Raw genomic sequence first — 27,413 nt, 5'->3', positions numbered from 1 at the left:
AGGGTTTAATTTATAAACTAAATTAATGAATGTATTTAGGTCTTCAAAATAAATTGCCTCCATTACTACACTACCTGTGGCTCAGTAAACTTTAATGAGAAAATTCATGGAGAGAGAAATCAGAAAGATATGATGGACACACCTTTTAACATAGAACAGCTGTATGAATCCTGGCATCTTAGAACCACGTTGACCCCCATCTGTCCAATAGCATGAAAAGGTCTCTAATTCAGGTGAACGGCACTTGGTGATTTTAGGGTTCTCAGAAGAATCTATAAAGTTTTAAAAAAGCAGGCATGAGATTAAGGAGTCACATATGGTCCCAATGAAGCACATATTCAAAGTATGTACAGAAGAAACCACTCTAATAAAACCAGCCTATTTCATATCTAACAGATTATGCCAATGTCGTCACAAAAGCTGTTTTCCTAAGCCTTGGTTATAAAGCCTACTGCTTGCCAATATCAGACTCTGATTCTAAAACAAACCATTCTGTCTTTATTTCAAGCATTATTCCTTAGGGACTATGTAATAAACCAGATACCTGGGTGCAGGTAATTCATTTACAAGGGGACCCTCGGAACTAGAAGTGAAAGGATGGGGAGAATAGGCAGAGCAAGGAAAACGGAGTAATCCGCATGCTGCTGAGCTTGTTACCACAATGACCAGTTAGATACTGTGTAGGATATAACTTACTGCTGTCCCACAGAAGGATGGGAGGTTGAGACTTATCCACCAACCTGCAGCATCCACAGCTCGACGGTGGTATTGGAGATGTTTTCTCTCAGGTACTTCTAAACTGTGCCTGCTCCTGAGCTAAAGGCACCCGGCAAGGTGCGTGGTGGCCCCTGTCCTCTACAGAGGGCTGAGTTGACTTTAGGTAGATGCTGGGAATGAGGCATGGCAAACACAGCATCCAGCATAGGGATATTTTTCTTTTTATAGTTTTTTTTTTCCTTTCTGTTACTGTTGTGGTACCTGGCACCATTTTTTAAATTAGCATCTTAGTCATCATCTGGAAAGAAAACATTCTAGAGTAACATCATTAAAAACAGCTCTGATAAAGCACAGTCACTACTACATATCATAAAGCAGGTACAAGATATTTTACATTCACAGAGGTACAATACAGTACTGTCCTACATCTATGATACTAGAGGATACAATTAAAAAGGCATTATTTCAGACTTGATTCTACTTTTTCCAGCAGAGGACCCAAAGGATGATATGACCCAGCTCTGTAAAGAAATGTACTTTCTTAGATAGGTTTCCTTTCATTAATGGCACAGTTTAATTTCTCTTCATGAACATCAGCTAAAAACCATTTTAAAAAAACCTGGGGTAAATACAAAACAACAGAAGAAGAAGAAGCAGGAGAAAAAAAGGATTCATACAAAGATGACTGAGTGAAGGCAAGCAATACTCAACTTAGCTAGTATTTTATCAAATCTGTCATATATGAAAGGTAAGAGCTCCACTGAAGAGAGACGCCAAGTAGTAGTGCTTCAAAGCTTCAGACCACAACCAAAATTGCATCCTTTCAGAGAGAAGTTGTAGGCAAGCATCACTCATTTCGGTATGTTCAAGGACGCTAACATCGATATTTAATCCTTGCTCGCACATCCAGGAAGAAGGGGAGATCAGTTATTACTGTACTTTGATTTTTTTCAACCCAATCACCGTGTTACAAAAATAGCAAGCTGCCATAGAAAAAAGTAAGGCTTCTCTATCCAGCACCAATTATCTGCAGTTCTTCACCTCCAGGCCTATAAACACTATAACTGCTATAACTGTACCCAAAGAACAGAAGGGAGCAAAGAAACCCTATCTGATATATCAGCTGGGACCACTACGTTGCTCAGGCTGAGCTATTCCTGTGTGGTGTTATTTTCCCCCTATTTCTGGTGATTCATCTAACCATAAAGATATTTGGGTCTAAATTATATCCACTTAAGGAGTGTGTGCACATATCCTGTTTATAAAATTCTGACTGAAGATGCGTGGCCATCAACCAAGCAAATGTTCCAGAGTAGATGCAAGCTTGCAAAGCCTAGTGTAACTGGTGCAGCAGCCGTGTGCCAGTGTAATTTATTCCTATGTCCCTGTGCATCCCGAAGCTCTACACAGGATAATGTCACAAACCATTTTAGCCCCATGTCTGCTGGCGTTATCTGACTCACCTCCTTCCCTCAATGCCTTTCTATAGGTTTTTGAATAAGAGTTCTGATTCATGGGTAGGCTTTTCCCTGTTCCAAAGAAAAATGGCCAGCCCTTTTACATGGTGTTTACTAATTCCTCTTCTTGCAAGAAAAAAAAAGGGAGCTTGTGTGATCTACAAATGAATACAGAGAAAAAGGTGTGTATTTTGTAAGGCAAACATCTATTATATGCTGGAGTACCTGGTCTGTGTTCTTTTGAGAGATTCAGCTAGTAAATACACTAGATAAATACAAACTCTAAAGCACTTATGCATATATATGTGTCAATTCTAATCTGGGAAGTGGAAAATCACTGTTACATATTATAATATTAGCAAAAATCTGTCTACATCTATGAAATTTGCAGCTGTAGATGTGCAATGGAAAAATCTGAAAAAATTAATTTTTGTATATCAATTCGCAGTGTTTTGACATTCATGTTATTTTAAACATAGCCAAATTTCCTCCATCCGTCCTCTCTCCTTCCCTTTTCTCTTTCCTTTATTCCCTCCCTCTTTTCTTCCATGTCTTCCTTGTACCCTCCTTTGTTTCAGTCCTTTCCTCCCTCCCTCCTAAATTTCAGTTATATATTTGGTGCTCTGAGCCAAAACACGACTCTTTTTTCCTTTGGAAAAAGACTTGTGAGGGTTAGACTTTTATAAACCTAAACAAATCTATTGTTTGGCCATTTTGTCAACAATATTTATTAAAAAAATCAGTTTTGTGCCAGGCCTAATTCTGAAAATAGAGCAGTGAACAAAATTCTAGGGCAGAAGGACATTTTTAAATAATAAAATCCCATGGTTATTCCTTTGTAGGAAATATTTCTTTTCTTGTATGAACTGAGAAGTTTACAAGAGCTCTGGGGCATGAGTAGGAGTTTCCCTTTTCTAAAGGAAAATAGCCAACCTTTTCTACATGGTGATTACTAATTCCTCTTCCTCCAAGAAAAAAATTGGAGCTTGAGTGATCTACAAATGAATATAGAGAAAAAGATGAATGTTTTGTAAGGCAAACATCTATTATACATGTTTGTACCTGGAAAAGTTCCTTTTTGTCTATTAGCCAAAACTGAAGGTAATTTTCCTTTTAGAAAATTAATGACTACTAAGGCATATTTAAGCCATAGCTATTTTAATGCCTGGAGTTTAAAGAGGTCATTTCATGTTCTGACCACTCATTTGCACAAAATATAAGAAGAGAAGATGCACTAGATTAGAAATTGAAAGGTTTGTGTTCTAATCTTGGCTCTGACACTATTCAACCCTAACCTTTTAAAGCCATTTAGACCTCAGTGTCCACTAGAAAATCTGGAATAGATGAGCTATGTGACAATTAACAACTTCATATTTATAATTAAGTGAGACACATAGACTCATCAACAATAATGAGTAGAACTAAAATGTAATTTCAATATTTGGGCTAAACAGGCAGAGAACAGCAAATGTGAACACCACCCAGGTTTCTATAGTCCCCATATAATATGCCTGTCACATAATGGTAAGAATGTCAAATCAACCCAAAACATGGAGCAGAAATTTCTGTATTCTCTTTGTAATATGCCTGTTACGCAACAGCAAGAATAATAAATCAGTCCAAAGCTTGAAACATAAAAAAAGAAATAGTTTGCTAGCTGGAAAAAAATAATTAAAAAGAAGAAAAGGACTAATCTGAAACACACTTAACTTACTTAAACTCAGTGTTCAGTTTTCCCCTATAATTTATTTATTCTGGTTCCTTTTAATTCCAGATGTATAGAAAGCTCACATTCTCTTCTCATTTCAATAAGAAATACAAAATTCGTGGTTGTGGGTCCACTGTGAAGAAGTGAATGCCCACACATAGGTCTTTGATACAGACATAGTGCAACAAAGCTATTTTTGTCTTTTTAAAAAGGTCTGTATTTCCCTCCCTTTTACCTTCCCCTTTCTATCTCTTTCCTTGCACCTTACTTCTCTTTTTCCTTCTTCTTTTATGGCTAGCTATGTGTTGTCAAGTACTGAAGCAGATCGCCTGTAAAGAGCCCCCATCCAGTGGTTCCCACCTATTATTCAGTTGTATACTTCCTCCCCTGAATAGCTTCCTTCGAATGAGCGGCCTACAGTAGCATGGAGGCACTGCTATTTCGCGATTAGGTTACAAAGACTGAGGCTTTGTACAAGCATGTTCAGCCTTTTGTGGATATTAATGAGAGTAACTGAAATGTGAGTGAGAAACACAAGATGAAAAATTGAAGGTGGCCTTTTAGCACTAAGCTGAGGTCTGTAGTCTAACAACCAGGAGGAACTGAGTCCTGCCAATGTAAGTGAGCATAGAAGCCAGCCCATCCCCTGTTTAGAGTTCAGATGAGACCACAGCCCTGGCTGCCACTTGAATTATAGCTTTGTGAGAGACCTTGCAGCAAGGGAAGCAGCTAATGGGCTAATTAGTAGTAAAAGGTGAAGATTTATACGATCTGAAGAGAAACCAGAGTATGAGCTAATTATTAATTGCACTAAATATTTGACTGCTATTGATACTTCACAAATTAACCTAATATATTGATACTTGAAAGTTGAATAGCAAGAATGATACAAGCCACTTTTCTCAACAGGCGGAAAGAGTCAGCATGAGTACGGGAAGTGACTTCTCGTTTGAAGTGTGGCTTTCTGCTTTGTTCCTCCTCAGGAGTATTCTACTCCATCTAGCATCTAGATACTGAAGACATCAGTATCTCTAAAGTCCAGCTCTTTGCCGTCACCCTGAGGTTTTCCAAGTCTGAGAAGAAACGGCATAATTTTAAAGAGTGTACATTTTACACCAAAAATCAACAAACGGGATCTTATCAAATCAAAAAACTGCAAGCAAAGGAAATAAACAAAAAAGTGAAGAGATAACACATGTAATGGGGGAAAAATTCCTTTTGCCAATTAGTCCACAGAAAACTAATATCTAGAACGTATAAAGAACTCAAAAACATAGACTTCTCCCTAATAAAAGACCCAATCAAGAATGGGCAATTGAAATTAATAGATACCTTCTAAAAGAAGAAGTACAAATGGCCAGAGTACTGTTCAGCATCTTTGCACATTAGAGAAATTAAAATCAAAATAACTTGAAGATTCTTCTCACTCCAAAAAGAATGGCCATCATGAAGAACTCAAAAACAACAAATGCTGGAAAGATTGTGGAGGAAAGGGAACTCTTCTACACTATTGGTGAAAATGTAAACTAGTACAACCATTTTGGAAACCAATATGGTGATTACTGAAAAAATTCAAACTAGAAATCTTATTGGACCTGGTTATATCTAGGTATCTTTCTAAAAGAGTTAAAGGCATCATATTACAAAGATATATGCATTTTCATGTTTATTGCAACAAAACTCATAATAGCTAAAAATTAGAAGTGGCCTGTATGCCACTCAACAGGTAAGTGGATAAAGAAAATTAGGACTGGGGATTTAGCTCAGTAGTACCATGCCTGCCTTGCAAGTGCAGGGTCCTGAGTTCGATCCCTGGTACCCCCCCCAAAAAAAAAGGTAGAGTCATTATGGGAAAATGAATACACCTTGACGTCATAACGCTAAGTAAATAAATAAGTCACACAAGCATAAATATCACATGATTGCTCATGCATGAGAAACCAAAAATAGAAATATTTTAAAGAGCAAAATAAAAATAGATGTTAGAAAGCAAGAAGGTAAACTTTGTTCTTTTTTATACCAGTGATCGAACTTAGGACCTTGTGCTTGTGAGGCAGGTGGCAGGACCACTGACCTAAATCTCTGGCAAGACTTTGTATAAATAGGGAGAGAATCTAGGGAAGGGGGAGACAGGCAGGAGAAGTGGAAAAGGGAAAGTAAAGACGATTAAGATGCAATATACATATATAATAATTCACCATGATGAATGTATCTTTCATGCATCACAAATAGGTACTGATAAAAATAAAATGAGCACATTTCAAATTATGTTTGAACAATAATAAATGTTGGCGGGGTTGTGGGGAGAAAGGAATCCTTCTCCATTGTTGGTGGGAGTGCAGAATGGTGCAACCACTATGGAAGTCAATATGGAGATTCCGCAAAGAGCTGGGACTAGAGGTTCCATTTGACCCAGCCATCCCTCTGCTGGGTATCTTTCCAAAAGAATTAAAGGAATCATACCACAATGATATATGCATACCCATGTTTATAGTGGCAGAGTTTGTAATAGATAAAATTGGGAAACAGCCCATCTGCCCAGCAATTGGAAACTGGATGAAGAAGATGTGGTTTTTCTATAAAATGGAATACTACTCAGCCATAAAGAATGAGGAAATTAGATCATTCATTGGAAAATGAATACATATTAAGGATATACTCGTAACTGAAATAAATAAGTCATACGTGTAAATATTGAATAGTTTCTCTGGTGTGAAAAACTATAATAGTACATAAGATCCTAATGATATAATTGACCATGTGAAATAGGAAGATAAGGGCTAAAGGTGTAGGGAAAATGGGAAGGGTAGGGGAAAAGTAATAAGGGAAAAGAAAAAATAGGAGAAAATGAAAAAATGGAAATAAAGTGTTTGTAAATGGGGAAGGGAGGAGGGAGTGAAGGGAGGGCAGGGACAAGGGGAAAAAATGAGAACCAAAACCTGTCATGTAAAGGTACAAGATCCCAGTGATGAATGTAACTGTACTGCATACCTGAAATGTACCAATAAACTCAATGAGGAAAAAAAAACATGTTTTAAAATTCCATTAGACCTTGTTTGTTTCACTTCATTATGAAGACAACGAATGGCTACTATGAATTCTTACATCCTTGTTGACAAGTTCACTTCTTAACTGGCAGTTTTTCCTTCTCTGAGTTTAAAAGAAAGACAACTTTTAAGATATGTTATGTGCACATAGTGACTTCTCATGATGAATGTAATCATTATGTCCCATGAACATGTTAATTTGAAAATTTTAATCTAATGGCAGTGTAGTCGATCCTCTGTAGCATCTCTGAAAAGAATGTTGTAATTAAGAAGAGCCCACCTATGTCTCTAAATTAATTGTCAATACAAGAAATGAGTTCTTCAACTCAAGTGGTCCCACATTTTGAAGAAATATTAGCATTAACATTGGTCAGCACTCAGAAGTCGTGAGAACAGAATTGGGACCCACCGTCTTTTTTGGAGCCCTCACATAGAAAATGAGGAGTTTGACTTACAGTTATATCTCTTTCTAGCCATTATTACTAGCTACATCATATTACCTGTTATATCAGGTATACTATCCTTTCCATGTACTATCTCATTTTGTCCTGGCTGTAGGTAGCAGAGCCTTAGGCTAGAGCTGAGGGCACTCAGCTCCTGAAGCTTAGAATCTCCTCTGCACCAGGTCTTGCAGACCATCTGTTGTCAACAGACCCAGATGTTTATTACCCCTGAACAGAGGGCAGAGAGCCTACCTATCTTGTATGGGGTGGGAACTTGGATGGAAAATCTTGACCTCTGACTAAGGTGTAACTAAACACGAGTCATTGATAATGTTCTTTTGAGATATGGTGGTAGTAGACAATACTTCCAATAAGGAAGGGAAGAAAATGAAACAATAGGTCTTAATATATAATGAAGAAAGTCTACTGAATTAAACTTGTACAAAGACCTATTAAAGAAAACAGTTGTATAGAATGAGCAAATGATCTTTAAATTGGATTTTTTTTATGTTTTGAGACAGGATCTCACTATGTAGTTGAGACTGACCTGGAACTCACTATGTAGCCCAGACTGCTCTGGAACTCATAGTGATCTTCCTACTTCAGCCTCCCAAAGGCTGGGATTACAGGAGTGTGCCACCACACTCAGCTAAATAGGATTTTAATCCAAAATAATGAAAGTAATTATAAGACCAGAGTATTTGATCACATAAGCAGGAAAAAGTAGAAGGAAAATAACTGTAGTAAGAAAGTTCATTGAACCAAATGGCTTTTGGCTCACTATGATGGATTTTGGTTCTGCTGAGAAATTGATGTATGCAGTCAATCAAGAGTCAATTTTAGAGGAGGAGAATCACAACATGTTCAGTCTCCCTGCTCTGGACAAAGGCTACTGTTGAATGTAAGCCAAAATGAGGAAATAATTTATTTTCAACTGAAATAACTTTCATATGTTCTGGGGATTGCACAAGCATCCTGATCCAGGTCAAGCATGGTGAAATTGTAGTGTTCCTTCTATAAATAATAAACAAGATAAATATTTCTTGTAGAGTTAGCCCACTTTCTAGACTGTGCTGAACAAGCTTTGGGTGAATTCCTTCTGTGGTTAATTAGTGTAAATGTATTTAAGAACATCATTGTTTTTAGCTTTTATATCTGGGTTAAACAATATTACAGAATAGAATATTCACAACTGTGAAAGATTTTATGAGGGAATATGTGAAGATATAATTCTGTTATGATGGAAAGAACTTACTGCATTCAACATTGTTGCTTTTGAAATTAGTGCACATTGATTCTATAGAGTATATGGTTTTGTTATGGCATTTTCATGCATGCACATAAAATATTTTGATCAGTTCATCCCTCATTTTCCTCTCTTATACTACCATCATTCTCTTTTTTATTCCTCTCTTCTTGTCTAATAATAGTCTAACTTTTACTTTCTTTGTGTGTGTGTGTTTTAAATTTCACATATTAAGGAAAACATGCAATACTTGTTTTTCTGAGTCTATCTTATTTTAATTAATGTGATGATCTCCAGCTCCATTCATTTTCCTGAAAATGACAAGATTTCATTCTTCTTTATGGCTGAATAATTGTGTGTGTGTGTGTGTGTGTGTGTGTGTGTGTGTGTGTGTGTGCATGTGTATGTTTTTTTATCCATTCATTGGTTGATGGGTACCTAGTCTGGTTCCATATACTGGCCATTGTGAATTGTGTCACAACTAACACAGGTATGCAGTGTAGTCATTCCTGTAGTAGACTGACTCTGATTCATTCTGAAATATATCAAGGAGTGATATAGCTGGATCATATGGTAGTTCTATTTTTAAGTTTTTGGAGAGAACTCCATATTGATATCCATTGTGGCTATACTAATTTACATTCCCCCCAACAGTGTAGAAGGGCTCCCCTAGTATAGTCACCAGGATTTATTTATTTGCTTGCTTATTTATTTATCTTTTGTACCGGGAATTGAACTTGGGACCTTGAGCTTGTGAGGCAGGCAGTGGTACCACTGAGCTAAATCCTGGCCCCTATTTTTTATTTTCTTGATGATAGCCATTCTGACTGGGGTGAGATAGAATCTCAAGCAGTTTTGATGTGCATTTACCTGATGGCTACTTTAAAAAGCATTGCTTTTTAAAGTTTCTTTGTCAGGCAGGAACAGAGGAAAGGGAGAATGACAATATGATAACAACCAATATGCTGGTCTTTGCCCTACATATTTATTTATTTATTTTTTGGTACCGGGGATTGAACTTGGGTCCTTGTGCTTGCAAGGCAGGTGCTGGAACCACTGAGCTAAGTCCCTGGCCCACCCTACATATTATATGTACTTATTTCTTTAATTTTCAGAACTTCAGAATGAGATAGGTAATATTCTGCTACCACTGTTTAGTGAGGAAACTGAGAACAGAGAAGTAAAATAACCAGTCCAAGATCACTGGATTACTAAGTGGTACAGTCTTGATGTCAATTGGGTAGTTGTACGTCATAGTCTGCATTCTTAATCACTATACTTGTGGCTTTCAAAATGTCTAAAAAACTGACTTTTAGAAATAATTTTACTTTATATCATGACTCAGTATGCATATGTTTATTTATGATATATATATATATGAAATAAAAGTCTCAAAATATGATTCTTACTGCCTATAATTAATTCTGATTTTTCTGTCTAAATGTATGCATGCTGCTCTTTGAAACCACATAAATTGATTTATTAACGGGTCACTACTTTCAGTTTGAAAAAGCATTGCACAAGAAGACAGTTTCATTGCTGTGAAACTTGAACTAATGGGAATGTTGGCTTGTAATTCCTTTAAAGCAAGGCAAGAAATAACTTTTCTTTTGTCTGGCATGGATTATAAGATGATTAAAATGTTTTTCTTAAATGTATACTTGAAGCTTTTTATCCTAAATGCGTACTTAAAGTTCTTTATCCTAAAATATATTTTAAGGTTTTCTGAATCATTAACATACTGTGTCAAGTGTCATTTGATCTTTTTAAATGACTTTGCACAGGGGTCGGAGGTTAGCATAGGAAATTCTGGTGTAAATATCTGTAGGTCTGCTGGGGAGGATTAAGTGACTTCGCTGCTTTGCTGCTGATATTCGTGCTTTCATTTTAGCTTTGTATAAGTCAGAGAAAATTCTTTGCCTGGAGTGAAAAAATTTATTAAAAACACAATAAGGCTTCTTTATTTTTAATTTTTTTGTATTGGGGATCAAACTTCAGACCTTGTGCTTGCAAGGCAGGCGGCGGCACCACTGAGCTAAATCCCTAGCCCAAGAGTTCTTTATTTTGAGTTGCTTTGACAATTAATGGAAGCTATCAGGAAATAACTTTTTATAATACTGGGCAGGGTATGATAAGATTATTTAAAATAGCCCCAAAGTAGCAACAATGTAAATGTCCATCAAATGATGAGTGGCTAAACATATGTGGTATGGTCATATAATACAACATTATTCAGTCACATAAAAGAAGAAAGTACTGATACATGCTATAGATAGACAAATACTCAAAATACTTTGATATGTGAAAGAAGCCAGACATAAAGGCCACATATTGTAGTATTCTACATATATAAAATGTTTGGAATCACCAAATTCATAGAGGCAGGAAACAAATTAGCAGCTTCCAAACAGTAAGATGAATGGGAAATTGGGAGTGATTGCTAGCAGGGGCATAGGGTTTCACAATGAGGTCTGGAAGTATTCTAGAATCAGATAGTAATGATGACTGCACAATATTATGAATAAAAACTATGTTCTTTAAGGCCATTGAAGTGGTGAATTTTATGCCATGTGTATTTTATGTTTAAAAAACAACCTAAAATGTTCAAGGCAAGGAATTATACTTACTATTAAAATTTACTGACATTTAGAAATGGGAGGAAAGGAGCTAAAGGTGTAGGGAAGGTGTGATACGTAGGGGAAGAACAAAAAGGGAAAAGAAAAAAATGTGAGAGAATGAAAAGATGAAAATAAAGTGTTTGTAGATGGGGAGGGGAGGAGGGGGTGATGGGAGGGCAGAGGTAAGGGGAAAAAAAATGAGAATCAAGACTTGCCATGTAAAGGTACATGATCCCAACAATGAATGTAACTGTACTGTATCCCTAAATGTACCAATAAACTCAATAAAAAAATTACTAAATATCATGTAATTCTAACATTCTTCTTATCCTTCATTAAATTGTCATTTTTTCACTTTAAAAAACCACTCTTAATTGGGGCCTGTCATTGTCATAAAAAAGAGATTTTTAACTCAGTGCACAAAAAAATAAATCACTGGATCCCTTCCTATATGAAAATGCTCTCTGTGAAGCTCAGCTAAAGCACTTGTAAATGATGTTGCCTGGTTCTTTATAATGAGATAGCCAGGTTCCAGAAAATCAGTAGCTCTACAGACAGAAAGAATACATTGCATATTCAAAATGTCTGGGGAGTTAAAATAAAATATTGATGCCTGGATTCCATCCTTTGTGATTTTATTTTAGTTGGTAATTTATGGAATCACCAGTCTGATTGGGCACTGGATTTTTAAAAACTCCTTGGTAATTCTAGTATATAACATTTAACAGTTAATTTAAGAACCACTGAGTCATATTACCTTTTCCCTTCTGAGATCAGAAGGCATTTTGCTTGCTGGAGCCATTTTCTGGTTCTCACATGTCAAATTCTTAGCCAGAAATGGTAGGAAAAGTAAATGTGGGGTCATTCCACTCCAAGCCTGAAAGTATGGCAATACTTTGCCAGAACCAAGTCTTTGCCACTGAAAAATCTGAACCTAATAAAGTCTGAAAGGAGCCTTCTATTGCCAGAGGCAACCAGTAGACAAATGAGACTCTATTTTTCCCATTTTGTAATTTTGTTGAGGCCATTAATTCTGACTGATGATACACTCTTTCATGTAATCTCATTTCTAAGGTTTGAAGTTTAAAATCAACATAACAGTCTTCTAATGAGCACATTAAAGCTTTTTGTTTTCAGGATTTAGAACTGCATTCAACATTTACTCATTCAATTATTCAACAGACAATCATTGACTAAATGTGCAACCCGTGGATATAATACCATCGTTTGCTCTGTCTATTCAGTCCAAGGATCACAGCACATTGAGCAAAGTCTTTTACATAGAGAGGCTGAAACAATTCCCTGCAAAACAAATCAGCTCAGTCATGGTTTCTTAATAACTTTTGCTCTATGTATTCACTTGCTTGTTGGAATTACTACCATTACATATTTGAATTCCTAAGTCTGTACACAGGTTCAACAATTCTTTATGAACACATTACACTTCTACTTTATAAAAAGAGTGACCACTATAGCAGTTACAAAGATAAATATGGAATACATGGACATGGCCTCCAAGATGTAAGAACACAGAATATTTTTTCTTTCACTACTTATTAACATACATATTTCTTAGGATATAGGCTTTTATTTTCTTATATGCCTGCTATTAATTTTTATGGAATATATTGGTACAGTAAAGTAGGTGGGTCACATTTTACTTTTCTAAACCAAGGCTTCTCAAATAGGGATTAGTTTCCTTCCCAGGAGACATTTGGCAATGACTGCAGACATTGTTGATTGTCAAGACTGGGGAAAGAGGTGAAACTGGCATATTGTGAGGGGAGGTGGGGATTCCATGGAAAATTTTAGAATTAACAGAACAGTGGCCACTACCAACAACGATTTGGTACAAAATGTCAGAAATGTTCTGTTCCACATAGTTACAGCCATTAAATTTCTAAAACAGTTTTCTAAAATCTAAATATGTACCCATAGTGAAATTAGCTAACTTAATGACAATCTAATGCCATAAACTTCCTACTTCCTTCTCTATCTAAACTTTCTTTTTTGTTCAACAAAGGAAAATATCTTGAAGTTTAAGTCCTTCAGGGTTTTTTTTTTTTGAGACCTTCGCATCAGCTATTCCATATTTCAATTAATCAACAAAATTTATGCAGTACTTGTGTAAAAGACATTCTTATGGTGTGGTAAGAATTATAAAAATGGCAATCAATATATTATTTTTGCCTTTGAAGAGCTATAATATAGCAGAAGAATTAATGCATTTGTGTACACAGAAGTAGCTAATAATACAAGGCACTTAAACATAATTGCTTTGGGAAATCAGAGAAAGTAGTAATGTTTTTCCATTAAGTTTATTGGTACATTTTAGGTATAGAATACAGTTATATTTATCATTGGGATCTTGTACCTTTACATGATGTATCTTGGTTTTTATCTTTTCCCCATTCCTCTGCCCTCCATTTACCCCTCCACCCTTCTATGTTTACAAAGACTTTGTTTCCGTGTTTTTCCTTTTCTCATATTTTTCTTTATCCTTCTTACCTTTTCCCTACCCCTCCTGCTTCCCCTACTCCTTTAGACATTTTCTTCCTATTTCACAATTAGAAAGTAGTAATTTTTAAGAACTTAGGGTCAGCTTGACAGAGGGATAGAGGAAGGATTCAAAGGGGAGTAAAGATAGGGTCATCAATTTATCCTAGTTTGCTTAAAGTGGAAACATGCTGATAATGATCTATACCAACCCATGGCAAAACAAAATTAGGTTTGTTCATCCCTGTGCCTACTACATCAGAATCTGTATTCTAGCAAGATCCAGGGCTAACTAGGAGCACACTACACATTGAAAAGCAGTGACTTGGGATCTGTCTACAGCTAAGGAATCTTTCTAATTAGGCTAGTGGTTCTCTGCTGTGGCTGCACATTGTAATCACTTTGAGATCATTAACAAAATGCCTTCTGATATTATCAGATCACAGTGCAATTAAGCTGGAGATCAGCATAAGAAACAGTAGGAACTTCACAAACATATAGAAATTGAACAACACTCTCCTGAACAATCAATGGATCACAGAGGAAATTAAAGAAGAAATTAGACAGTTTTGCAAATAAATGAAAATGCCAATACAACATACAGGAATCTATGGCACACAATGAAAGCAGTTCTATGTGGAAAATTCATAGCACTGAATGCCCACAGTAGGAAAACAGGGCAAGCTCAAATAAACAACCTAATGATGAATCTTAGACTCCTAGAAAAACAAGAGCAAGAAAAACCCAAAGCTCAACCAAGAGGAAATTATAGATTAGAGCAGAAATCAATGCAATGGAAACTAAGAAAATGATACAGAAACAAATGAATCAGAGTTGGTTTTTTGAATGAATAAATAAAACTGATAAACCCTTAGCTAACCTTGGCAAAAAAAGGAAAGAAAAGGCTCAGATCCATGCAATCAGGAATGAAAAAGGTGAAGCCAGAACAGATCCAACGGAAATTGGGAGGATTATCAATTCCTACTTTGATAACCTGTACTCTAATAAAATGGAAAACACAGAAGAAATGGACAGATTTCTAGATACTTATGAATTACTAAAGTTGAACAAAGAAGATCAAAACACTTTAAACACCCCAATTACAATCAGTGAAATTGAAAATGTCATTAAAAACTTACCAACAAAGAAAAGCCCAGGTCCTGATGGATTCACTGCTGAATTTTACACAATATTTAGAGAAGAACTACTGCCTTTACTCTTCAAACTTTTCAATGAAATTGAAAGGGAAGCAATACTTCCAAATTCATTCCTGGAAGCAAGTATCACTTTGATTCCCAAGCCAGGGAAAGATACAACTAAAAAAGAGAATTACAGGCCAATCTCCTTAATGAATACAGATGCAAAAATCCTTCATAAGATACTAGCAAATAGAATACAGAGGATGATCAAGAAGATCATACATCCTGACCAAGTTGGATTTATTCCAGGAAGGCAGGGATAGTTCAACATATGTTAGTCAATAAATGTAATACACTATATTAACAGAGTCAAGGACAAAAACCATATGATCCTCTCATTAGGTGCAGAAAAAGCATTTGACAAAATTCAACACCCATTCATAATAAAAGCCCTACAAAAATTGGAATAGATGGTCCATATCTCAACTTAATAAAGACTATCTATGAAAAAACCAACATCCAAAATTATATTAAATGGCCAAAAACTGAAAACTTTCACATTAAAATCAGGAGCAAGAAAAGGATGCCCACTATCACCACTCCTCTTCAATATAGTTCTGGAAACACTAGCCATAGCAATTAGACAAGAGAAAGAAGTTAAAGCAATAAAGACAGGGAAGGAAGAAGTTAAACTGTCATTATTTGCTGACAATATGATACTCTACATTGAAGACTCAAAAAACTCCATCAAAAGACTTCTAGACTTAATTGACACTTTTAGCAGAGTAGCTGGATACAAGGTCAACATCCAAAAATCAATAGCCTTCCTGTACACAAATAACAGACTCTCTGAGAGAGAAATTAGGGAAACAATACCCTTCAGTAGCATCCAAAAAAATGAAGTATCTAGGAATCAGTCTAACAAAAGAAGAAAAAGATCTCTACACTGAAAACTACAGCACTCTGAAAAAAGAGATTGAAGAGGATATAAGAAAATGGCAGGATATCCCCTGCTCCTGGGTAGGAAGAATCAACATAGCAAAAATGGCCATACTACCTAAACTACTACACAGATTCAATGCAATGCCAATTGAAATTCCAACAGTATATTTCACAGAACTAGAAAAAGAATCCAAAAATTAATTTGGAACCAGAAGAGACACAGAAGAGCAAAAGACCTCCTAGGCAACAGACACATGGCAGCGGGTATACCAATTCCCAGTCTGAAACTATACTACAAAGCCACTGTGATAAAAACAGCATGGTACTGTAAAAAAAACAGACCTGAGGATCAGTGGAACAGACTGGAAGACATGAAAACAACTCCAGATATACTAAGCTATGTCATCTTTGACAAAGGAGCTGACAGTCCCCACTGGAGGAAAGATACCCTCTTTAATAAATGGTGTTGGAAAAACTGGATCTCACCTGCCAAAGATTAAAACTAGACACTTATCTTTCACCATGCACTAAATTAAAATCCAAGTGTATTAAAGATCTAAATATTAAAACAGAAACACTAAACTTGCTGGAAGATAAGTTAGGCGGAACTCTTGAAGACATTGGCATAAAAAAGACTTTATGAACAAACCCTCAGTAGCACAGAAACTAGCAGAAAGAATCAAGAAGTGGGATCTCATCTTATTAAAAAGCTTTTGCACTGCAAAAGAAACCATCAACAGCACTAAGAGACAACCTACAATGTGGGAAAATTTTTTACCAGCTGCTCCTCAGACAAAGGACTTTTATCTAGAATATATAAAAAACTCGAAGCCATCAGCCCCCCCAAATATAAGGACTCAATTCAAAAATGGGCATCTGAAATGAACAGACATTTCTCAGACAAAGAAGTGAAAGCAGCAAAGAAATATATGAAAAAATGTTTCACATCAGTAGTCATTTGAGAGATGCAGATGAAAACAACACTGAGATTCCACCTCACCCCACAAAGAATGGCTGCTATCAAGAAATCACATAATAACAAATGTTGGTGGGGTTGTGGGGAGAAAGGAACCCTTCTCCATTGATGGTGGGAGTGCAGACTGGTGCAATCACTATGGAAATCAATATGGAGATACCTCAAAGAGCTGGGACTAGAGGTTCCATTTGACCCAGCCATCCCTCTGCTGGGTATCTTTCCAAAAGAATTAAAAGAATCGTATCACAATGATATATGCACACCTATGTTCATAGTGGCACAGTTTGTAATAGCTAAACCTTGGAAACTGCCCATTTGCCCATCAGTTGGAGTCTGGATAAATAAGATGTGTTTTTTTCTATAAAATAGAATACTACTCAGCCACAAAGAATGAGGAATTAGATTCATTCATAGGAAAATGGATACATATTAAGGATATACTCCTAAGTGAAATAAATAAGTCACACATGTGTAAATATTGAAGTTTCTCTGGTGTGAAAAACTATAATAGTACATAAGATCATAATGATATAATTAACAATATGAAATGGGAAGAAAAGGGCTAAAGGTGTAGGGAAAGTGGGAAGGGTAGGGGAAAAGTAATAAGTGAAAAGAAAAAAATATGAGAAAATGAATAAGTGGAAATAAAGTGTTTGTAAATAGGGAGGGGAGGAGGGGGTGAAGGGAGGGCAGGGACAAGGGGAAAAAATGAGAACCAAGACCTGTCATGTAAAGGTACAAGATCCCAATGATGCCTGTAACTGTACTGTATACCTAAAATGTACCAATAAACTCAATGAGACAAAAAAAAAAACCTTCCAGAGGGCTAATTTAATTAGTTTGGTATGATATCTTAGCATTGGTATTTTTCAAAATGCTCCAGGTAATTCTAATGTGCAATTAGGGTTTAAGACCATTGAATTAGAACAATGAGCTTCTATGTTAGATTATTGCAATGAATTCCTGAAGCAGGTATAACGAATGACCTCTGAAATACTGTGTCCTGTGAAAAACAAACCAAATAGGGGTTGGCACAGTGATACAACTTGCACTGTATCCCTGGGATGAACTGGACCAACATCTACACAGTGATGCTGGTGAGTGTATCTGTTTTGGCTCTCAAGGGACAGCAGTATAGCAGACCCCACAAATCCTTTTTGTAGGTGATCATTCTGGGGTGTCCCAGGAAAGCTGTGCCTTAAATTTCATTGATGTGGAGCAGAAACAGGCTCACAGCTATGTTTCAGAGTGATGATAGGTAAAACTGCCTGTTCAAATATATATGCTGGTGGAAGTGCTATTACTTTAATTGTGGTAGTCATGAAAGTCAGTGTGAGCTTCTTCGGTGTAGATACTGGGAGCAAAGCCAACCAGGCTCCAGGATGGCTCTGTGCTGGTACAAACAGAATAGCTATGGTTGCCTCTGTGGGAAGCTACAGCTTTTCAACAGAGCATTTCATTTGACGCAACGCTGGCACTGTTCTCCTGGAGCAAATTTCTTTAGTCCTCCCATTATTATCCACATGCCTTTCTGGAGCTTACTGTTGGGGAGACCTGTGAGTTAGAGAGACACTTTTCAAACTTTAACTGTAGAGGCAGCACCTGGGCATCTTGTTAAAATGCAGATTCAGTAGGTGAGGCCTAAAATTTCATACTTCTGAGGAGTTCCAAAATGCTGTGATTACTGTGGAGACCACATTGAAACAATTTGTTTGTTTTATATATGCTAGTTTATTATAAAGGATATTACAAAGGATACAGAAGAATAATGAGATGGAAGAAAGGCATATGGCAAAGTATGTGTGAAAGTGTGGGGAGTCTCCATTCCTCTCAGTACTATCCTCCAGGAATGTCAGTAACCATTTGGATCTGTACTGTCTTAACATGGTGCCCACCAGCCTTGTATGGCTATCGAGCACTGGAACTATGGCTAGTGTGAGAGAGGAACTGAATTTCTAATTTTATTCACTTCTAATTTAAATTCAAATTTAAAAATGAAAAAGTACAGAGTATTTTCCCCTTAAATACAACTTTCTTTCTGTTTTGGTAGGACATCACCTGTTTCTTTCACATTCTAATGTGGTGACTCCTTTATATTTCTATTTGACTGTGGTGGTTAAGGTAGTCAATCTTATTTTATGAGTGTTTTTATTAGTACATGTTTGTACTAATAATGATCACATTTTTCATGGGGAATAGGTCCAGGTGCGTAACACATCTTCATTCTTTTTTATTTTCTCTTTTTCTGTCTCTTTTCCCTCCATCTCTGCATTCTCTTTACATTTGCAAAAGATGTTCCTCTCTGTTTCCTATTGTCTATTTTTTATTTTAAATTATTTATACTTTGGCTTTCTCATATAAGAGAAGCGATACAATATTTAAGCTTGTGCATCTGATTTATTTCACTTAACATTATGTCTCAGGGTGCATCAATTTTCGTACAAAAAGATTCACATTTATCCTTCCTTGTGACAAAGTAGTACTTCATTGTGTATAAATACCACATTTCTTTATCCATTCATCTGCGCGTGGACAGAAGCCAAAGCAACGGAAGGGTTAGGTTCACTGTTTTTACAATAATCCACGTTTTCAGGAAGCAATTGGGGTCACATGAAAACTATATTAATCCCTTTCAAGGTCATCATAAACAATGTTCTTGTATTTTCCACTAAACACGACCTCTCAGGTCTCACCACATCTTAATCATGCCATATTAGGGATGATACTTCCAACAAATGTACCTTTTGGAGACAAATTACATCTAAGCTATAGCATCTCCACGGAGCACAGATTCTCAGATTCTTACCCAAACACTTCCTTTCATTCCGCCCTGCTTCTGCAGCTCCCTCAAGTTTAATTGATCAAGTATATATTTAAGCACATAGATCTAAGCCACAGACCTGGGCTCCTTACCCTCTTGTAACTGCCCAAGTGCCTTTATCTTGAACAGTTTGCTCCGCTGGAAACACAATGGTGCATGAAATATTAAAGAAGAGGCATCCGTCTGTTAGATAAAATGCAATTATTTGCAAACAAAGGACTGACACATCAGAGCAGGAAGATACTATAGGATAAACTAAGCACTTATGCTTGTGATTAAATCTCGTCAGATAAAGCAACAGAAGCACTAAAAATATATTCACTGTTTCGGACAATATAGGGAAAGAATTACTGTCTTAAAGATAGGGGGATGATGTGAGTATGGAGAAAATAATCTTGCATTCTGGGGTAGACACATGTAGTTTCTCTCTCAGACTAAGAATTTCCATGGGACTAGTGATTTTCTTATCTGCTGGCTTTATAGTCTTCGTGGAGCTTTTCTAACAGACGGCAAGCAATAGTTTGCACAATCATGCTAGAGGAGGTAGAGACCCTTCTTACAGGCTTGGAAAGTCTGGTTTACCTGAGCCAGAACCAGCTCAAGTGTTTGCTTCCCATCAGAATGGTGGTCTACACCTTTGACCTACTAAATTAAACTCTCAGAGAAGATGGGGCTGGAAATCTCCCTTTTTAATTCCCTTAGTTGATTTGTACATTTTTGGTCTCAGCTTTCAGGCAGAATGTACTGTCTGGTAACTGGAAAAGGAAAAATTGCAAGATCAGAGGCTCCCCTACTGGCTGGAGGTTAATAGAGGCTCACACTTGAAAGATTATTATATTCACATTATAGGCTTTAGTAAGATGTAAGACAGCTTTTGGTTTATAAAGAAAATAAACACTAGAGCTGGATAAATTTAAGGAGAAATTGAAACAATTTCATTTTGAATCTTAGGGCAACCTATTTTTATTTTTTGCGGATGTGTCTGCCTACATGAGGGGTAAGGTGTCGGACAGAATCAGCACATACTACATGCAGCTAAGTTCCAGAAATGCATACATTTAATGCTAAACAAAGAAGCAGTTAGTACCATCCCCATTTTATAGATGTGGAATGTAAGACTTCGAGAAGTTAAGCATCTTCCTAATTTCATTCAGATAGTAGGAAGCAAAGGTAGGATTTGAACCAGATCTCTGAAATTCACAAACAGTACATTTTCAAATGCTTGGTACTACTATCTCTATAGTCCAGTTATAAAATTCAGGGCACCATTAGCATACAGGTTAGGAAAATGGTAACAGTAGGAAAAAAGGGGGAAAGGCTAGTGTATCTGGCAGGAAGGAAATATGCAGACACTTTCTTGGACTAGTTGGTAGAACTATAATACCAGACCAGAGAGGAATAAAGAAATATTTTTAAACTGATAACTAAGTACCTTTGAACTTGTAGGTCAGCAAACAGGAAATATTCACTTGATTTGGACTAGAACACACAGTTCCCTTCTTAGGGGAAACTTTATAGATTATCAACAACAACAAGTGGTCAGGTCAGCTGTGACTTTCATTTCACATTTTCCATGGACACAGAAGGCTTAATATTCCCCTCAAGTCATGGTCCAGCACTGATTCAAAAGCAATGTCTGCTGGTTAGGAGCCACAGCTGCTGCTTCCGACATCAACCAAGATTTTCTGGGTGTTCTCTCAGAATCCTGTAATTTTAAATGTAACTTTATTCTTGGGCTCAGGCAAGTATCTTAGCACAGAGGGTAAGTGTGGTTGTTATCTCCTATGCCAATGCAGCTACATTATGCTTGTTAGCATGACTGTAGCATAAATTTATAAGCTCAGTATTATATTTTACTCTGTGATTCATATTTGTGCTTTCTGATAAATGAATGGGGGCTGGCTAAGAAAATCTTGGATTTAGAACAAGACATTGACAGTGAAAGGAGCTGAAACTTTGGACCATACACCCTGAGTTTGAATCCTTCTCTATTTGATTGCAGAAAATTTCCATTTTATCTTTCAATCTGAGTTTCCTTCAATTCAGTGAAATGACTATTGTAAGATTAACAATACTGAATTATTGTGACATAAACTCCAAAAAGTGCCTGCTTAATAAATGTTTATTATCCCTCACTGAGAGGAAATTTGGCTATCATATCCCATGTACTAAAGTTGATTTTAACATTTATTAGGATAACAAGGACTAAAGTTTCTTGCACACTGACATCTTTCAGGCACTGTGCCGACATCTTTTGTGTATTATCTTGTTCAGTCCTCATCACAAGTGTGAGATGGGGGCTGATTATAAGTTCTTAGTAAAGATGGGACAACTTGGGCCTAGAGATGAGAAGCACTATACCAAGAAACCCTACCTCAAAGCTCATACTCTCAATCTTTTTATAACACGGCTTCACCTCTTCCGAGAAGAAGACATTGACATTAAGAAGATACAGAGGCATAAATCCATTATAATATTAATTACAATAGAAAATAGAATAACAACATTTCTGTCTAAAATAATCAGTGATTAATTTTTATGGCCTTTATATAGTTTATTTTTTTTAATTTTATTGAGTTTATTGGTACATTTTAGGGATACAGTACAGTTACATTCATTGTTGGGATCATGTACCTCTACATGGCAAGTCTTGATTCTCATTTTTTCCCCTTACCTCTGCCCTCCCCTCACCCCCTCCTCCCCTCCCCATCTACAAACACTTTATTTTCATCTTTTCATTCTCTCACATTTTTTTCTTTTCCCTTTTTGTTCTTCCCCTACGTATCACACCTTCCCTAATGGATTTATGGCTGGAAACTATGTAAAGTGACTTCATATGCATGAAAATTCTACTTACTGGTTTTATAGCTATAAGAAATTTTCCATTCTGGGGCAGGGGATTTAACTCAGCGGTTCGGTGGCCTGACTCACAAGCGCAAGGACCCGAGTTCAATCCCAGGTACAAAAAAAAAAAATTCCATTCTGGAATAGACCAAATTATTTTGCTAATTGTAACTGCATATTTGACACACTATTCTTTTGCTTTATTTTCTAAATACCAGATATAATTAAATCTTTAACGAAAGGAGCCAAAACCCTATACACCATCCTTCATTGTCTGTTCTTTTGGCATTTTCTTAAATAAAAAGAATAAATATTGTTGATATAAAAAAAAAAAGAAGATACAGAGGAATGACAGTACAGTGGTATAGAGCCAGGGTACCAGGCTTAGTATGCCTGGGTTTTAATCACAGATTCGCATTTCTTAGCTCTGTGGCTTTGGCAAGTCACTTCATTTCCTTGCCTTGGTATTCACTTCCGTTAAACAGAGAAAATGGTACCTAACTCAAAAGCTTGTTATGAGGACTACTGGTTATTTAAAATATGCAAAGTGCTTATGGTAAATACTATGCAAATATAATTATGATGACAAAATATTTTTGTGTGGCAGGTCTGATGCTGAATCTCTCAACACTAGAACTGAATGCAAGCTGTATTTTCTTGCTCTTTCAGGGATTATATCTGTATTTTCTTCTTTCACTACAGTTGTGCATCACGTAATAACATTGTTAGTATTTTATGAATTCTAATGTCTCAGTTTCTTTTAAAAATTTTTTTTCTCATTGAGTTTATTGGTATGTTTTAGGTATACAGTACAGATCCCATTCATCATTGGGATCTTGTATTCTTACACGACAGGCCTTGGTTTTCATTTTTTTCCCTTACCCCTGCACTCCCTTTACCCCCTCCTCCCTTCTCTATTTACAAATACTTTATTTCCACTTTTTTTGTTTTCTCATATTTTTTTCTTTTCCCTTATTTCCTTTTCCCTTTCCCTTCCCACTTCCCCTACCTTCAGCCCTTTTCTTCCTATTTCACATTGTCAATTACCTCATTAGGACCTTGTGTACCATTGTAGTTTCTTTTTTAATGCAAGAACCCATTTTAGCTTCTCTGTGATGTGATTAGCACTAGGGCACGTTTTTCAGTGTGGCAGACCTACAGCATGCATGCCACAGCCAGATGTTTGCTATCATTGAATAATCTAAAAGATTTGCCATCCCTGGCAAGTCAACTAAATAACAGAGAAACAAAGAAAGAATATAAACACAATCTTAAGAATTATGCATCCATCAGACCTGAGACCCATGTGATTCCCAACTGTATCACCAGAGTGTCAGTCACATGCAGACTATAATTTCAAGGTACAGTTGCTATATCATTTTTATTTCTCAAGAGCAAATGCCCAAGTTCAGGATATGAAAAATTTAAAGTTCAAGTAGTTTTCATGAATACCTGTGATACAAAATTTCTCATTTTCATGCTGGGATTGAACCCAGGGCCTTGTTCATGCTAAGCACACTCTCCACAATGAGCTATACCTCCAGGTGTAGTAAAACACTTAAAAAATATTTATACTACCATATGAAACTGAAGTTGAGATGGTAGTAAAAATCTCACCAAGTGGAATCAGTTTTCCGTTTTGAAAAACAATATCCATGTTCTGGATTGATATCTGCCTGGAAAAAATCATTGAAGAAACAGTTTTATAATAATAATTATAAACTTGTAATTTTAATTAGTACATATTTATTTAAATGATGTTACCTATAAAAATGAATATCTTGGGAATTTTAAATAAATTTCAATGATATTACGCTGGAAGTATTTTTAAAATTTACAGTTAAATTAATTCATGATCCATATAAGAGAACAAGTCTTATTACTTTTTAATTCCAATGAATCTAATTTAATAATACAGTGAAACTTTTTGGAGTAAATAAATTCATTATCTGGAACTGGCTGCAACTGGCAATTTCATGTCTTTGCTTGCAAATCCCCAGGCAACAGCAGATAACAGGGCAAAGAATATAATGCAAGCATTTCATTGTTATCCCTGCTTTTTGTAATATTATTCAGTAACTTTCCTCCTATATGACTGAATAACATCAAGGCCTAAGGAAAATGTGATCTAGAGCTTCTAGTATATAAGTATATAATTATAAGTGCTTTTGATCCAGGGGCAGTATCTTCATTCTTTTCCAACAACCTCACCCTATCCCTGTCCACTCCCAGCATTTCTTAAGATAATTTGACATTTCTAATAGTGCTCTATAAATACTCCCAATTTTTTTGCAACTAAAGGTTGAAACCTACTAGTTTTTTCTTCCAACTGCAATCTACATTTCCTAAAGGAAGGGACTCTGGTTTGTCCTGTAGATGGCTGGCTCACTACTAACATAAATGTGATTTTCAGCATTCTCAATTTGCAAGAATATTTTGAGGTAGTCAAACCAAGGTCTTATTTTTGAGCTACTTTTACAAACTACTGCAGAAACCAGCCCACTCTGTGCTTAGAAGGAGGCTTTCAGATTTAATCATTTTAATCAGTTTTGAAAAATCTTTTCGGCTCCTTGTTAGCCTGCTATTATTTTGTATACAAAGCTACTGTTTATCTTCAGGGGGAAGTAATGTCCAGGGAATACAGGACAAGGTCTTTTGCCAAGAGTCCTTCAAAGGGAATGAGCCTTTTGGCTTTGCCTTCTCACATTTGGGTTTTATGGCTTTGGTATTACTTTGCAAAAATCAAATGGCATGTACTACATAATATGTGCCACACAGCAACGTTTTGGTTAAAGATGAGCTGTATATGTGGTGGGGTCTAGACATCTTAATTTGTGCAAGTGCATGTTAAGATGTTCTCACAGTGACAAAAACACCTAATAACATGTTCCTCAGAATGTATCTCTACTGTTAAGCGGTGCATGATAGATGTCTCATTACTTTGAAAATTTCCTCTTTTCCTAAGTATTTGTCTTTAAATGTTAAATTCTCCCAGTTTAGTTTTCTCCATTCATTAAGGTAAGTTTAATTTATTTCAAATAATCATTAGTATTACATTACAAATACTCTGTATTCTATTTATAAGATTCCACATTAATATCTCTTCAAAACATTCTGAAGGAACTCAGATGCTGGATTTGGTATGTTTGTATAATTTCCCCTTGTGTTAATGAAATGTTAATGATGTATTGCCCATATTTTCATAGCTGGACAGAAAGGAAGGAAACTCACTTCATGCTCAGGAAAAATTTTCATGCAAGCTTATGAAGTAAGTAGAATCTCTCATTTACAGATGAGCAGTCAAGGTCCCAGAGGTTAAGTGACTTGTCCACAATCCCATAACCAGTACATAACCGATTCAGAACAAACGAAAGCCAAACCATCTGATGCAGGGTATGGGTCAGGCTCTTTGACTTTCATTTTTCAAATAGTCTACTCATATGAGGGAAATGTTAGGAAAGTGTGTCATTTTGAACCTCTCAGATAGAAAGGACTATTATTACTTGGTCAAGAAACAAGAAACTTGGTCAATTCAAGGAACTGGAGCTTAAGGGCTAAAGACATTGCAGGTTGTCGCAGTATGTTGAGGTGCCACAAAATAAACAAAGTCAGAAAAGAGCCCAAATCTTCAGGTAGTTGTCATGTAAGCTGTGAATCAGTTACAGAAAACATTATTTCTATTTCTCCCCCTACTCTTCATCCTTGTACCACCACTACAACTATTGCTACCAATAATAACTGCTACTACCCCAAGTACATCATCACCACCATCATCACCACCACCACCACCACCATCACCACCACCACCACCACCATCATCATCATCATCATCATCATCATCATCATCATCATCATCATCATCGCTCTTGTATGTTTAGAACAGAACAAGAGAATAGGGTAAAAAGGATAACTGATATCCCAGCTTCCTGATATTAGCAAAGGAGGGCTATGAGTCTGCTTTGAGGCTTGGGGTAAAGGAAACAATCGGGTTCTAAGCAAAGCCAGGAATAGAGATGAAACTAGAAGAATAAATTATCTTCCCTTTCATCTTCCAAAACACATACATAAACCCAAGACAAATACATATTCCTTGCACTACTGGCCATGTCCCCCTCCCCCTAGAAATAAACTGAAAATCTGCTTACATGATAGAGATTCCACGGCACGCTGCTTAACCATTCAAAGCAACAATTTCCTGTCTTTTGAGAATAAACTTAAAAAATCTATGATTTCCAGATTACTAGATGACTTGTAAGGAATGTGCACATCTTTGTCAACCTGGTCCTTGGGAAATATAAATAAAAATATTTCAATTTTGACCATAAAAAAAAGCAGAGATCAACTGGTATATAAATTTTAAGCAGTAAATCAGGTACTCTAGCCAGGTGCTCTGTCTATGCTAATTTTACTTTACATGTCTTGGTCCCAGTAATCTCTAGTTTTTAAATATCCTTTAAAATTGAGATAAATTTTAATGTAGTATTAATGACTAGTTTAAGATTATATTTCAGTGATTTAAAAATAAATATGATGTCACCAGTGTGCCAATCAAGTTAGAGGAATACGGTGATCTTTAATTTATGGTAGCACAAAATCTAGAGCCATTGTACTAGACCGTTAAAGAGGAAATTAATCCATAATCAGGGACATCAAATTTCAAAATAGCACTTGATATAACAACGCAGGATCCTTTTGCCAGGATGGGAGAGGAGAAAAGCAAGAAAGAGCATTGATTATTTTTAGAGCTTGCTTTTCCTTGTGATTTCATTCATGCTATCTTCCTGTTGATGTGTATATTTCGTATAAAATTCCTATGCACATATGAACAATAAAGGTATACTATTTTCCTACATTTTTATGTTGGTCACTCATTTGGTTTTATTATTGATATTATGCAGAAAGCTCTTTGTTGCAATTGCTAATCATTCTTATTCATATTGAAGAGGGAAACACAACCCT

At 36.2% G+C, this 27,413-nt stretch overlaps 1 protein-coding gene across 6 annotated transcripts in view; it reads right to left on the bottom strand.

Moving 5' to 3' along the window:
- Ghr (growth hormone receptor) overlaps positions 1-27,413 on the bottom strand; it is a 239,236-nt gene that overhangs the window by 28,116 nt on the left and 183,707 nt on the right. For all 6 annotated transcript variants that reach the window (XM_019208905.1, XM_019208906.2, XM_019208904.2 and 3 more), the window contains exon 4: positions 143-272. In XM_019208905.1, the coding sequence (XP_019064450.1) occupies positions 143-272 (130 nt within the window). The remainder of the gene's footprint in view (positions 1-142; positions 273-27,413) is intronic.

This window comes from Fukomys damarensis, unplaced genomic scaffold (genome assembly GCF_012274545.1).
Source record: "Fukomys damarensis isolate Sample0158 unplaced genomic scaffold, DMR_v1.0_HiC HiC_scaffold_1, whole genome shotgun sequence".
In the NCBI taxonomy this organism is placed as follows: domain Eukaryota; kingdom Metazoa; phylum Chordata; class Mammalia; order Rodentia; family Bathyergidae; genus Fukomys; species Fukomys damarensis.
Note: the sequence above shows the minus strand (reverse complement) of the source record. Positions and strands in the feature narration are given on the sequence as shown.